At 48.1% G+C, this 16,052-nt stretch overlaps 1 protein-coding gene across 1 annotated transcript in view; it reads left to right on the forward strand.

Moving 5' to 3' along the window:
- Positions 1–16,052, forward strand: part of LOC144934672 (complement C3-like) — a 332,072-nt gene that overhangs the window by 43,247 nt on the left and 272,773 nt on the right. Inside the window, exons 4-5 of the mRNA XM_078860722.1 lie at positions 6,985–7,067; positions 8,528–8,615. Coding sequence (XP_078716848.1) covers positions 6,985–7,067; positions 8,528–8,615 — 171 coding nt within the window. The remainder of the gene's footprint in view (positions 1–6,984; positions 7,068–8,527; positions 8,616–16,052) is intronic.

Below are 16,052 nucleotides of genomic sequence, written 5' to 3' on the forward strand. Positions count from 1 at the left end.
TCCACAGACCTGACCCAAGTCAACACCACCAGATGCCTGAAAGGAATGAATTAGATCTTTATCAAGTGATGCAGCATCAGAACGAGATTGGAGATGCTTGTAAAACAGCAAAATTTGTATCACCTTCCTTAGAGAGACATTCCTGTGTTCAAAGGTGATCCACTTGTCTACAAGTCCTTCATCAGAGCTTTTGTGCACACCATTGACCATAAGACGGAGAGTAGCCAAGACAAGTTTTATTACCTGGAACAATTCACCAGTGGAGAACCACAAAATCTTGTGCGCAGTTGTGAACATATGAGTCCAATCAGAGGCTAGCAGGAAGCCAGGAAGCTACTTCAGAAGCAATATGGTGATGAGCTGAAGATAGCCAGTGCCTATATGGCGAAAGCTTGGCAGTGATCAAAAATGAAGATGGAAAAGTGTTGCAGACGTATGCCTTATTCTTGATTGGATGTCGGAACATCATGGTAGATATTGAGTACATGGATGAAATGGATAATCCCACGAACATGCAAATGTGGTCATCTCAAAGCTTCCATATAAGATGAGAGAGAAGTGGAGAGGGAAGGCCTTCATTGTTCAAGAACGACAAGGAAGAAGAGCCAGGTTTACAGACTTGGTGGACTTCGTCGACAAGCAAGTCAAGTTGCAATGGATCTGCTGTTTGGAGACATGCAGGATACCAACAGAGGTATTGCAGGAAAGGGAAAAGACAAGACTGCAGAGATAAAGACCCACCAAAAGAGTGGTCTTAAAGGAAGCAGTTTTGCAATAAGCGTCATGCCTTCTGAAGAGGGGAAAGCACAAGACTCACCTCAGAAAAATAGTCGAGACAAGCCTGCTAATGCCTTCCAGAAGTCCTGCTTGTTCTGTGAGAAGAATCACACACTGGATTCTTGCATTAAGATCAGAGAACAGCCACAGAAAGACAGAATTTAGTTTCTGAAGAAAACATGACTTAGCTTTGGATGTCTTTATATAAGGGCACTTTAGCTAGGAGTGTAAGAAAAAAATGAAATGTCAAGAGTGTAACTTGAAGCATCCAAACATGCTGCACGTCATTATAGAAAAGTGTCACCTCTAAAAGGAATGAAGATGGCAACACTGAAGAGAAGACAGCCTCAAGTGCTATTGTGTCCCTTAAGCATGAAACTTGTAGCTACATTCGGGGCTGGAGATGGAGAATGTATTCTCGCCATTGTTTCAGTGAAGATCAAATCTAAAAGAAGTGAGAAGAGTGTGGAGACATATGCACTAATGGATCCAGGAAGTTAAGCGACGTTTTCTACTGAAACCTTGAGGAAACAACTCAACGTCAGAGGCAGGAAGACTGAAATCCTTCTCTGAAGCATGGGTCAGGAGAAGTCAGTACACAGTTATATCTTGGCAGACCTGGAAATGAGTGGACTTGAAGAGGGAGATTATATTGGTCTGCCAAAAGTTTTCACCCACAGTGACATTCCAGTGAAAAAGAAAACCTACCACTACAGCATGATGTTGATAGATGGTCCTATCTAAGAGAAGTGCGCCTCCCATGCATTGAGGCAGAGATAGGCCTGCTGATATGAACTAATGCACACAAAGCAATGGAACCATGGAAGGTGATAAATAGTGAAGGTGATGGACCCTACGCAATCAAGATCACTCTTGGCTGTGTAGTGAATGGACCTATGAGAACAGGAGATACCAATGGAAAATGGCAAAGTTTCACAGCAAACCGTATCTCCATCTCAAACATTGAATAACTGTTAGTCCAACAATACAACACAGACTTCTCAGAATGCAGTTGTGAAGACAAACCAGAGATGTCACAAGAAGACCATCAATTCATGTGATCTGTGACAAGGTCAGCAGAGCTGGTCGATGGGCACTATACCATTGGTTTGCCATTGGGAAGTGAGAATATGAAAATGTCGAACAAGCGCTGTGTTGCAAAGCATCGCATCATCAGTCTCAAGAGAAAGCTTAGCAAGAGCCCAGATTTCCATGAGGACTACAACAGCTCATGAGATATCATTGCAAAGGGCTTTGCTGTGAAAGTGCCTAAAAAGCAGCTGGAACGAGAAGATGGAAGAGTCGTGCAGTTTACTGCTAGACAGCCAGTTTAGATTTATTTTCATAATCATATCCATATTCCCAGTCTGTTACCCCCAGCTTCACACACTACCATCACCATTACCACATGGTGTCTTCAGCTTGCGCAATTTACCCCCCCCCCCCGGCAGCACAACAAAAGCTGCTTAATCTTAGCTTCCTTATCTACTTCCGCCCACGGCATCACAAAGCTTTAGTTTGAACTCCGTACGTTGCGCCCACCCCATTTCCTCACATCGCCCACACACTCACCATGGCCCGTCCCCTCCCTCCATCCCCCGCGACTATATAATTCCTCATCACAGCCATCTCTTAAGACACACATAAGCGGTTGTGCTTTCGCTACGTTGTCCCCACCTGAAGGACTCTTGTGTTGCACCCGAAACGTGATTTAATTTAGTTTTAATTTATTTTATTAGATTTTTTACCTACGTGACTTTACCGAAAAAACCAAAGAGTATGAATCTTTGCAGTCACGAAAGCTAAAAAAGTGTGGTACATTCTTCATCATGGGGTGTACCACCCGAAGAAGAAGAAGATCCGTGTAGTCTTCGACTGCACTGCAACATACCAAGGTAATCTCATTGAATAAGCAGTTACTCCAAAGACCCAACCTCGCCAACACTCTCATTGGTGTGTTGACAAGATTTAGAGAAGAACCTTGGGCTATGGTGGCGGACATCGAGTGGTGGCCTAATGGCGACCTGAGTCAAGCCACAGAGGAGTACAGAATGACTGTGCACCTGTTTGGAGCCACGTCATCACCCAGCTGTGCATTTTACACACTAAGGAGAATAGCTGAAGATGGAAGAACCGAGTCAGCACCAGAGGCGGTTGACACAGTATGCCGAAACTTCTACATCGACGACAGCTTAAAGCCTGTGTCATCTGAAGCCCATGCTGTCACTCTGTCAAGAGATCTCCGAACTTCGTGTTCTAGTGGGGGATTCCACTTGACAAAGTGGGTAAGCAACAGCAGAGTTGTCATTTCACAGAAGAAGAAAGAGCCATAAAGATGCTCGGACAAGAACATCAAGTGTTGCTCAATGAGTTTACCTTTTGGACGGATAGCACTACAGTGGCAAACAGGATCACTACAATCCGTGAGGCCACAGAACCAACCCATTGGAGGTATATAAATACCTTAGTGAACCCGGAGGATCATGCTTCAAAAGGTTTGAAAGCTGTAAACTTCATCAAAAGTGAAGAATGAATTCCGGGACCCAAATTCCTGTGGAAGGCTCCAAGTAAATGGCCAGAACGACCAATTCAAAAGAGTCAAAGCTCAGATGATGATGATCAAGAAGTCGGTAACAGTCAATCTCATCAGTATCAAAGAGAACTCTAACACAGTGAACAGACTTGTCAATCACTACTCAAGTTGGCATCATCTGACGAGAGCAGTGGCATTGTTTTTCTGACTGAAAGAGATTCTGCTGCACTTGAGGAATAAAAGAAAAGAGTATCGAGCAACAATCAGTCAGGCTGAAAGTAACCCTGAGAGGCAAAAGATACATCTCAAGCAGTGCATGCAGAAACTCAAAGCAACACAGGAAAATGAACCGCTTACAGTGGAAAATTTGACCCAGGCTGAGATCGACCTAATCTGCTTCAGCCAGAAGAATTATTAAGACCATGCCAGACTCCAACGGTTCAGTCTGTCACGTGTGTTAAAACGAAGTTCAGAACCTATTACAAAGCTCTGTCTGTTACAAGAAGCAGCATGAAAGTATACGGTTAAGATCAAGAGAAGGCTCAAGAAAGCCATTAAGTGGCAGAAATACAATACATTTTTATTTTTTATAAGTACAGTTTATTATTTATAGTTTTGTGGCTCTTAAGGTTACATTTTAAGAGTAATTGGTATGCTCCCTGTCTAGCCAATTAGGGGCTGGTAATGTAAGAGCCATAAGACAGAAAGTGAATGTATTACTTCTGCGTATACATTTGATGTACATCTGTCATACATTTGTTGACAGACTGGGCATATTTGACTTGGAATATTCCAACTGTTTAGAACCCCCTAGTGGTTAGACGCACCGTTGGTTGAACCCATGACGTCACTTCTGGTCTGACATTATAAATGGGAAGTTAGGAGAAGAACCAGGTGGGGAGCGAGTGGACACAGTATTTGACCGTGCAACAACGTGATAAAGTACGTGGACAGGCGAAGATATAGCCTTGGAAATCGCTTGTTGTGCAACTAAGAAATAAAGAAAGTTTTACTTAAGACATTCTAGATTTGAAGCTTTCGTGACTGCCAGGATTCATACTCTTAGTTATTTCGGTAAAGTCACGTAGGTAAAAAATGAAATAAAAATTAATACAAATTGATGCAGCAAATCTGGCTGTGACGGTCCCACCTGATGACGGAGACTTGTGTTGCCTCCGAAACGTCGTGATTTTTATTTTATTTGATTAATTTTGATTTCATTTTTTACCTACGTGACTTTACCGAAAGAACTAAGAGTATTATTTAATACACATCAAACACACGTCAGACGTATTGCTCCCCAAGGTTAAGAAGTAGCTTATTTTTTGGTACAAGAAAGCTGCGCCTACAATTGGGGTAGAGGACAATGAGAGATCCATCTTCTTGGTTCTTTCGGTAAAGTCACGTAGAAGGAAAATAATAAAATAATAAAAATAAAACAATAAAATAATTCTCACGACGTTTCGGCCACAACGCAAGCAGCCGTCCTCAGGTGAAGAACAGGTCTGTCGGGAAGACAGCGTCTGAATGAAACACCCCAGGCTTGGAGCGTATATTTAAGCTGGGTTGGAGGGGGAAGAGCACCTTGACAAAATAAGTTGCATATCAAGAGGAATTTAGCATATTTATGGGAAATGCAGATATGGGATTAGTACTACTTGTGAAATGCGTAGGAGGTGGGAGGGGGTTTTACAAAGTCATTATGCCCGTGCATTATGCAGTATGCAGGATTAGCAGCATCAAAGGGAGGGGATAGGGGTAGCATTAATAAAGGGAAGGAATGTTAATAGTATGTAGCTGCAGTAACTAAACCACCACATAAAAAACTGAAGTATAAACTACATAGTATCATCAGTATACTAAATATACTCTCCAATAAGCTGTGCTACTAACAGTAAGTAATACATTACAATTCTATGTCGCAAAAAATACAATATGCTTCCAGCTAAACTTTTTTCTCTTACATCACACGGGTCTACCCCGTACTATATACTGCCATAGACAAACCCAACATTAAATGATATACTGTATTACTATACACCCTATACCTTCGACTATACATTGTAATATTACACTATGTATTATTCTACCCACCCTACTGTATATCACACTGCTGTATATTCACTATACAATGAGAGAGTTATGTGGATTTCCGGACTATAGCGGCCAGAGGAGAGACAATGGACTATAAACAAACCAGCATGGCAATATTTAGAGCAAGAAAATCGGAAGTTTGACAAAAATTTTAGTAAAATTAAAGAGTGTAATGAAATGCAACAGAGAAGTTGGTTAACACACAGTTAACGCATAGCCTGGTTGATTACATTCTCCCAAAGAATGGCAAACAGAAAGACAGCGCCACTGTGTCGGAGCATTACATGGAGAGAGGGGTGAGGGGTTGGGGCAGAGAGAGAGGGAGGGGGGATTGGGGTATAGAACAATGAGAGAGTTGCGTGGAATTCCGGACCATAGTGGCGGAGGAGAGACAATAGACTATAAACAAACCATCACGGCAATATTTATAGCAAGAAAATCGGAAGTTTGAGAAGGCAAATTTAGTAAAATTAGGAAGTGTAATGCAATGCAACACAGAGAGTTGGTTAACACACAACGCATTGCCGTGTTGATTAATTTCTTCCAAAGATTGCTAATTTAGAAGTTAAGTGTGAAACAGACAAGCAAGGAAAAATTTAGAGAGAGAAATAGGAAGTTTGACAACAAATTTAGTAAAATTAGAGAATGTAATGCAATGCAACACAGAGAGTCGGCTAACACACAGTTAACACATAAACTGGTTGATTATGTTCTCCCAAAGATTGCTAAATTAAAAGTTAAGTGTGAGTTGTGAGGAAAACCTCCCCTCTCGTGGCGAGCAAACCCCAACATTGTCATTCAGCTCTAGAACATATTCCCATATGCAAGAGCAGAATCGGTAATTTTTGGCATGGCCATCTGTTTGTCCGTCCATTTTATGGTTTTACCTGGTTTTCTGTGGCTTGTGTGTTCATTTCAATGTCTAAGTGTCTGTCTTATTTGTTTTATGTTGATCTCTGTGTGTCTATATGTTCATTCTTTTAGTAAATTGTCTATGTCTGTTGTCTAATTTAACTCTGTGTCTGTTAATTGTCCAATTTCACTATCTAGGAGTTTCTTTGTGTTATGTTGATGTATGTGTGTGTTCATTATTATATGCATCGTCTGTTCATCAATTCAAACATACCAGAGATATCTGAGACTTTGCTACGACATACTGGTTGCAAAGCAGTGCTATAGAGGGTATTTTCTGTACTGTACTCTGATACATATCAGGTGTGTTGGAAGAGGTTTGAGTTACCCACACTTTACCCCACAACGACCTGCTGTAGATTGGCTTACTGTGCTACAGAGTGTAAAGAACCGTTGGGGTGGGGGGCTAGTTGAGAAACTTGTTCCAATGTCTCAACTGCCGCTCCGAGAGTGACTTCTGGATTGTAAGTGAGAAAACCGTAAAACTCCTTTGGCAGCTGCCTTCACTTCTCAGTTAAAAATGTTAACATGTGTTCGTTTCTAGACACATATGTGCAGGCACCCGGTTCACAGGTTTTTTACAATGTTTTCATGCGGTTAGCGGTAATACATAAAACCAGTTTTAACAACCCCAGGAATTATAATGCTCATGATGTTATTATCCACAGACATGGCACTTGGAAGATTTTTGCCCGAATGAGTGGAGCACCCAATGTCAACTCATCTGCAGAGTTTGATGTCCAGGAATACAGTATGTAACCATTAACAAATACACATTTAATCATATAATGTCACTACAATGTGTTCTGCCCACATTCTTCCTGGTTTGTCCAGATTCTCAAATTTCCTCCTTGAGCTAAAAATAAACCATAAAATGTAACTGGCATTGACTATAACATCCCAATCGTGAAAAAAAAGGCCTGCAAATTAGATTTGAAGCTTTCCTGACTGCAAGGATTCATAGTCTTAGGTTTTTTCGGTAAAGTCATGTAGGTAAAAAATTAATAATAAAAATAATAAATAAAAATAAATAATAACAATAATAGAAGAAATAATCTCTGATCGTGTCCGCGAGCACAAGTCAGATGTGAAACACGGCAAAATTGAGTCTCCCGCCGTTGCCGATCATTGCTACAACGCTGTGGGCTCTCATGAGATTGTCTTTTCCGATACCAAGGTGCTCTGCAAACCTTCTGGCTACCATCAAAGGTTTGTACACGAAGTCATCCAGATATACAAACACAGACATAACTTCAACCGTGATGATGGGTACAAACTGAGTAATCATTGGAAAGATGTTATTAACCATGCAAAAAGATTTAACTACACATATTTGGACCATCTTATTTGACAGGTACTATTCTTTAGTTACTGTACAGTTTACTGATAGACAGCCAGTTTTGTTTTATCATGTTTAGCTTCTTTTTTCACACGCTGGTTGCCTGCCTTGAGTTTTACCCACCCAGCAGCATAGCAAGGGGCTGCTTTGTCCTGACTTGCTTTTCTGCTTCTGCCATCTACATAACAAAGGCTCAGTCCCAGCAGCAGCAGCCGTACTAACCATCTTATAACAACTCCTCCCCCGTGACCCATCCTGGCTCCTCCCCCCTCAACCAGTATATATACAAGGTCGGGTCTCTTGGGATTTCTCTTTATTTGATACAGCAATTGTGCTGTGACGGTTCCACCTGAAGACAGAAGCTTGTGTTGCCTCCGAAACGTCGTGATTTATTATTTTATTTCTATTCTATAATTTTTTTTTTACCTACGTGACTTTACCGAAAAAACCTAAGAGTACCTGCAAATTACACAATTTGGATTACGTATAGGAATATCACCCTCCACTGACAGACTAATGCCCACTTCCAGGCCAGGTGCGAAGATACCTTGTTCCTACAAGCACAGTTGCCACTGCGGGTGCTCTTTCAAACATGTTTGAGATGACTTGTGATGTACGTAGGTTATCGGGCGTGATGCACTCTGTGATGTCTAGACGTGAAGGGCGCTGTTTTAACAAAACACATCATTGTACTAAGAATTTTTATGGAACATTAAATACAAAGCAAAAACAGTGTCTTTAAACCCAAATGTAGATGCTGTAATGTGATGTGTAGGTTTATAATTTTTACATAATTCGTAAAAAAGTAACAAATGTTTTATATGTGTATTAAACATACACACAAGCTTATTGGTACATTAATATTTCCCTAGTCTTGCCGACCTTTGAAGTGAAGATTAACCCCAAGCAGAGAGTGTTTCACATCAACGATGAAGAATTTGTTGTGGACATCACTGCAAAGTAAGACAATTTAATATTGTCTCATCTATATACAATGTGGTGAAATATATTTAGATTACACCACATGCTAAAGCCAACGACGCATATGTTAGGCGTACCAATTTTCATACTTGTAATCAGTTGAAAAATGGCCAAACATTAAAATAGCAAACACTACGTGTTACCGTCCTGTTGAAAGATATCAAGAGGACAGTAATGTGGCCCATTGGTAGCACGTTGGAACTTTGCTGCCGATGTTTATATTTCTAATCCAGTTGCACACTCTGGTTAATACTGCGGGCATATTAACTGTAGAATACTATACGCTGGCTGCTTCACAATGGACATTACAGATTTTGTGAAGTCATTAGAAACGAGTAGACAAGTGTGTGCAGGCCTCACGGTACATATTTGAAACATTACCCATATTTAATATTCTCTTGTAATTATACAAACCATGATCGCCCTCGACTGTGAAACTGCACATGTGAAACAGATGGGTGTGGATGCAAATATACTAAACTACAATTTTTTTTTAACTTGTTTACTTTCCATTAAAGCTCGATTCACTGAACCTGCATTGCATTGTGTGATATAAAACCACTTAAAAGCCCAAATAACACATATATTCGTGACAACCGCACTAAACCCACCATTTAAATTGTCAAATCAGTAAAGCAACATAGGACCAGTAGATCATCTTATCATATACAGTGAGAGAAAAACCCTTGGTGGCAAAACCCTTGTTGGCAATCACAGAGGTCAGACGTTTCTTGTAGTTGGCCACCAGAGGTTTGCACACATCTCAGGAGGGATTTTGTCCCACTCCTCTTTGCAGATCTCCAAGTCATTCAGGTTTCGAGGTTGACGTTTGGCAACTCGAACCTTCAGCTCCCTCCACAGATTTTCTATGGGATTAAGGTCTGGAGACTGGCTAGGCCACTCCAGGACCTTAATGTGATTCTTCTTGAGCCACTCCGTTGTTGCCTTGGCCGTGTGTTTTGGGTCATTGTCATGCTGGAATACCCATCCACGACCCATTTTCAATGCCCTGGCTGAGGAAAGGAGGTTCTCACCCAAGATTTTACGGTACATGGCCCCGTCCATCGTCCCTTTGATGCGGTGAAGTTGTCCTGTCCCCTTAGCAGAAAAACACCCCCAAAGCATAATGTTTCCACCTCCATGTTTGACGGTGGGGATGATGTTCTTGGGGTCATAGGCAGCATTCCTCCTCCTCCTCCTCCAAACAAGGCGAGTTGAGTTGATGTCAAAGAGCTCCATTTTGGTCTCATCTGACCACAACACTTTCACCCAGTTGTCCTCTGAATCATTCAGATGTTCATTGGCAAACTTCAGACGGGCATGTATATGTGCCTTCTTGAGCAGGGGGACCTTGCAGGCGCTGCAGGATTTCAGTCCTTCACGGCGTAGTGTGTTACCAACTGTTTTCTTGGTGACTATGGTCCCAGCTGCCTTGAGATCATTGACAAGATCCTCCCGTGTAGTTCTGGGCTGATTCCTCACCGTTATCATGATCATTGCAACTCCACGAGGTGAGATCTTGCATGGAGCCCCAGGCCGAGGGAGATGTTGTCACCTTCTCACCAAGCTGCTTGGCGATGGTCTTGTAGCCCATTCCAGCCTTGTGTAGGTCTAAAATCTTGTCCCTGACATACTTGGAGAGCTCTTTGGTCTTGGCCATGGTGTTTGGAATCTGATTGATTGATTGCTTCTGTGAACAGGTGTCTTTTATACAGCTAACAAGCTGAGATTAGGAGGACTCCCTTTAAGAGTGTGCTCCTAATCTCAGCTCGTTACCTGTATAAAAGACACCTGGGAGCCATACATCTTTTTGATTGCGAGGGGGTCAAATACTTATTTCCCTCATTGAAATGCAAATCAATTTATAACATTTTTGACATGCGTTTTTCTGGATGTTGTTGTTGTTATTCTGTCTCTCACTGTTCAAATTAACCTACCATTAAAATTATAGACTGATCATTTCTTTGTCAGTGGGCAAACGTACAAAATCAGCAGGGGATCAAATACTTTTTTCCCTCACTGTAGATATTTATATAGCGCCTTGGTTCTTTACAACAATTATACAATTGTACTTAAAATGATAATGCTTAAAATAGTGAAGTTATTAAAAGTGGTGGTGTCGCTATGGTGACAGTTAGGAGGACAGGTGCGAGTGGTTAAGGAGGGGTTGGGGTAGGGGTAGTGACAGGGGTTGGGGTAGTGATAAGGGTTAGGGTAGTGACAGGAGTTGGGGTAGTGACAGGGGTTGTGATAGGGGTTGGGGTAGTGATAGGGTATGCCTGGTTGTCGCTGGGGGGTCGGGGCAAGGAGTAGTGTGGAGGCTGCTCGCCTCTGTCTCCATCGTCCCCTCCGTATCATTACCCCCTTGCTGTCTGGTGGGGTCCGGACTTTCGTCCCCCATCTGCTCCCTATCCTGTACCCCCGTGAGTGCTGCGGATCGTGTGTGCATGCTCCCCCTGCGCTGATGTTGGCCGCGGAGCGCAAGTTGCCGCCGCCGTGCGCGCGAGATAAACAGCACAACAATGCGCAGCCGATTACGCGCTCGAGCCGCGGGGTTGGGGGTCAGGGGCCCACCACCGCGCCGCACTTACGCAAGTAACGAGCACACGCACGATCGCACAAAGCTAACAGCTTCAATGCGCACAGCGATTTCGCACACGCGAGCGGGGCACACGCCGACACAACGACTCGTCCCCTCCCGCACTCGCACGTGTACGTCAACACAAGTATCGTACAAGGACAATTCTCCTCTCACACGGCTGCGTAGGCACGCAAACACACAAAAGCGCTCTCCCTCCTCCTCCTCTCGCTCCCGCCAGCGTGCGATCACAGCGCGCTCCGGCGCCGCGGCTCGCGGGTTCACCGTGTGCGGCTTGCGGGTTTTACCGTGTGCGGCTTGCACACACACGAGCGACGCCCACGCTCGAGCGAGAGCACGTAAAACCCCCCTCTTGCGCGGCCGCGCGTTTATACAAATACACTGTGCGCTCCCCGGGCGTCAACACACACACCTCCGTACCCGCACAATCGTACAGAGACCACGGCCTTTACGCATACAACGACCACACACCCGCGAATGCAGCACACGCTAATACCACGTGCAAAAATACCCAACAACACGGTTTTATTACTACGCTCGAGATTTTATTAGCGCTTGTTAACCAACCGAGCCACCCGTGTGTGTGTGCGGGCCAGCAAGGCGCTTCTAACCCACACTCTGGTGGCGTGCAGCCCTATTCTATGCTGCGCTCTCTGTTAAACTGCTTTCCTCTCGTCCTTACTCCGAACTAACCCTTCTCCCACGGATCTTACTCTCCGCTCTGAGGTGTTGTAAGGCGCGTAATACGATACCGTCTGTAGTCCTTGGTGGCCTTGCGCCGCTCAGATCGTCCTGCAGACAATCTAGCGGCTCGCCCGATGACTCCTTCGTCGCTGACTCCGTGTCAAAACTCCAGAAGAAGAGACCTTCCCCTACTCTGCCCTCCGTCTTTTATACTATTCACATCAAAGGCTAGGCGCCCCCGTCCCGACCGCCTTGGTCTCTCGACCAATCCTGAGCCTAGGATTTCCCGCCCTTTTGCGATCCCGCCGGCTTTTGATATTTCGACTAATCAGTAGCCCCGGGTCCGTCGCTCTCCTTGTCCTCGGTTACATCAATGGCTCGGCGCCTTCGCCCCCGACCGCATTGTTCTCCCGACCAATCAGGAGCCCCAGACCCGTGGCGCCCTCTGCCAACGCTGCTTTTTTTTTGGCCCTGATCCCAGCTATCCGCCTTGCTGACCCCGTGTTTGTGTTTGTATGCGTTTCTAACTGCGGGGCTCTCTGAGCTCGCCGTGGTCGTGCGATCTCAAATCCGCCCACGGCGCCGCAGTGTTACTTGGCCTGGGAAGGGTCCTGTCAAATTCCCTGGCCCTGAGAAACCGTGGGGTAACCCCCCGAGGGGGCCCTCGGGTGAAAACTCAGGGTAGGTGACCCGACCACGAGGCCCTACGTGGGTGCGGGTGCGTGCTTATGTGGGGGGGGGGGGGTGATGGGGGGACGTGCGGTGGGGGAAGCCGGGCGGCTCCCTGGCTCGGCAGAGCGGCCCCGTCGCTGTGGCACCACATAGCTCCCCGAGGTGCCAGTCCCCGTCCCGGGTTGACTGGAGCACCTCGCCTGGGTTGCCCCCACGAGGTATCGCCGCGGGGTCCGCGGGATTCGCCCGGCCCTTGTGGCTGGCCTCGGGGGTGGCGGCTCCGTCTCCTGGGGCTCCGGCGGTGGTCTCCTCCTCCATTCCAACTGCTCCCCTCGGCCTCTGGCACCTGCGGGCTGGGGAACAAACTTGGAGGCGGTGGGGTTTAAGGGTCGCCGTCCTCGTCGCCCCCAGGCCCCGCCCGGGGCCCCTCGGAGCCCGGGGCTCCGTGGGGCCCATATACTGCACGAGGCCCCCGGGCACGGGGGGTGGGGGGACCCCGGGGTTTCGGGGTACTTGGACGGCGGGGCTCCCCCCCTCGGGGGCTGCTCGCCACGGCTTCAGTCGGCGGATGTTGACCACCATCTCCCGGCCCCTCTCTCCTCCCTGAATCAGCACCGTCCATGGTGAGATCTGCCGTCTCACAATCCAGGGTCCTCGCGAGTAGGTGGTCAGCTTCCCCACCTGTCCGGCACCGACGCGGGGAGTGTACAGCCACACCTCGGAGCCCGCAGTGTAGAAGGGGGGCTCCATACGGGGTCGGGCGCCCTGCTCTTGCCGCTGGTGCGCGGCCTCTCCGTGCGGGTAGGCTCGGCCCCTGGCCCCTCGCAGGGTCTCCAGCAAGTGCTCCACGGGGTGGCTCCCTTCCTCCCGTTGCGGCGGAGGGACACCGAACAGCAGATCTGCGGGCAGGCGAGACTCGCGACCAAACATCATTAGGAACGGGGTCTGTACTGTAGATGTGTGAACGGCGGTGGTGTAGGCGAACAGGGCATAGGGGAGGTTTTCGTCCCAGTCCTGTTGATTCGCGGCCGCCATGCGTTTAAGCTTCCTGGCCAGAGTCTGGTTCATCCTCTCTACCATCCCGTTCGCCTGGGGGTGATACGCCGTGGTTCGGTCCTTCTGGATCCCGAACTCTCGGCACAGCGCCTGGAATAGTTCGGCCTCGAATTCACTACCCTGGTCGGTAATGACTCGTTCGGGGATCCCGCACTTAAGTACGTAGTTTTCCACGAAGGCCCGGGCCACTACGAGGGCTGTTTTATCCGGGATAGCCACCGCCACGGGGTAGCGGGTGAAGTACTCCACCTTATTACCGTCTTTTTGCGTCGGGACCGCTTCGATTGCACCCCTAGATGGTCCACTCTCTAGGGGGCGTTGGGGTTTAACCCCGGCGCGTTTCTAGCGCGGGCGATCTGCGGACAGTCTCTCACGAGATGCCCTCGCCGGTCACACAGGTAACACGCACGGGGGGCCGTCCCGTAGGAGCCCCCCCGTCCGTTCCCTATCCCCCCTCCGGCACGCCGCTGCCCCGACTCTGCCTCTAGTCGAGCCACTGTCCCAGTTAATCCTCCTACCTCGGCCTGGACCGTCTCTACCTGGGTTACTCTGTCGCCTACCTGGGTTACCTGGCCGGAGACATCCTTTATACCCGTTTGTATACCGGCAACCCATCCCGGGGTTGTCTCGCGGGACACTGGAGGCTCTCTTTCCCGGCCCCTTACCGTCCTCGCGAGCTCCTGTTCCTCCTCCTCGTCTTCCGAGAGCAGGCTCGCAATGGCGCGCTCTCGTCCCAGCCCCCGGAGCTGCGCGCGTTCGCTGTGAATTCTTTCACACTTACGTGCGCGCTCGACAAGGGCGTTAAAGGGAAGACGTGGGCAGCTCATGTCTGGCTGCCACCACGCCGTGCGAGACAGGTACCGCTGGATTTTCTCGGCGGCCAGTTCCTCAATAACATCAGTTGCGTACCCCGGGCGTGCGATCTTTGTTAACTCACGCACATCCTCGGCGTAATCACGTAGATCCTCGCCCGGTTGGCGACGGCGCGCCTCTAAGGCCGATTTTGCTTCCTCCTCGTCACGCGTGCCAAAACGCTGATCGAGTCGGCGCATCAGCTCCTCTAGCTGTGTCTGTGCGCTCGCGGGTAACGCTTCTACAAAATCGGCTGCCCGCCCATCAAGATTCATATTAAGTTGACGTACTGCCTGCGCGTCCGTCCATCCATTAATTTCCTTGGCCCCTAAGAGATTGCGGGCGAATGCCTTCCACGAAGGGGCCCCCCGGCCGGTAAATATTAGTCTTATTTTAGCGTGAGGTAACGCGGGGGTCCGTACCGCTTCTGACACCAATTTGTGGAGGCTGCTCGCCTCTGTCTCCATCGTCCCCTCCGTATCATTACCCCCTTGCTGTCTGGTGGGGTCCGGACTTTCGTCCCCCATCTGCTCCCTATCCTGTACCCCCGTGAGTGCTGCGGATCGTGTGTGCATGCTCCCCCTGCGCTGATGTTGGCCGCGGAGCGCAAGTTGCCGCCGCCGTGCGCGCGAGATAAACAGCACAACAATGCGCAGCCGATTACGCGCTCGAGCCGCGGGGTTGGGGGTCAGGGGCCCACCACCGCGCCGCACTTACGCAATTAACGAGCACACGCACGATCGCACAAAGCTAACAGCTTCAATGCGCACAGCGATTTCGCACACGCGAGCGGGGCACACGCCGACACAACGACTCGTCCCCTCCCGCACTCGCACGTGTACGTCAACACAAGTATCGTACAAGGACAATTCTCCTCTCACACGGCTGCGTAGGCACGCAAACACACAAAAGCGCTCTCCCTCCTCCTCTCGCTCCCCCCAGCGTGCGATCACAGCGCGCTCCGGCGCCGCGGCTCGCGGGTTCACCGTGTGCGGCTTGCGGGTTTTACCGTGTGCGGCTTGCACACACGCGAGCGACGCCCACGCTCGAGCGAGAGCACGTAAAACCCCCCTCTTGCGCGGCCGCGCGTTTATACAAATACACTGTGCGCACCCCGGGCGTCAACACACACACCTCCGTACCCGCACAATCGTACAGAGACCACGGCCTTTACGCATACAACGACCACACACCCGCGAATGCAGCGCACGCTAATACCACGTGCAAAAATACCCAACAACACGGTTTTATTACTACGCTCGAGATTTTATTAGCGCTTGTTAACCAACCGAGCCACCCGTGTGTGTGTGCGGGCCAGCAAGGCGCTTCTAACCCACACTCTGGTGGCGTGCAGCCCTATTCTATGCTGCGCTCTCTGTTAAACTGCTTTCCTCTCGTCCTTACCCCGAACTAACCCTTCTCCCACGGATCCTACTCTCCGCTCTGAGGTGTTGTAAGGCGCGTAATACGATACCGTCTGTAGTCCTTGGTGGCCTTGCGCCGCTCAGATCGTCCTGCAGACAATCTAGCGGCTCGCCCGATGACTCCTTCGT

Source organism: Lampetra fluviatilis, chromosome 11 (assembly GCF_964198595.1).
Source record: "Lampetra fluviatilis chromosome 11, kcLamFluv1.1, whole genome shotgun sequence".
NCBI classification, from domain to species: domain Eukaryota; kingdom Metazoa; phylum Chordata; class Hyperoartia; order Petromyzontiformes; family Petromyzontidae; genus Lampetra; species Lampetra fluviatilis.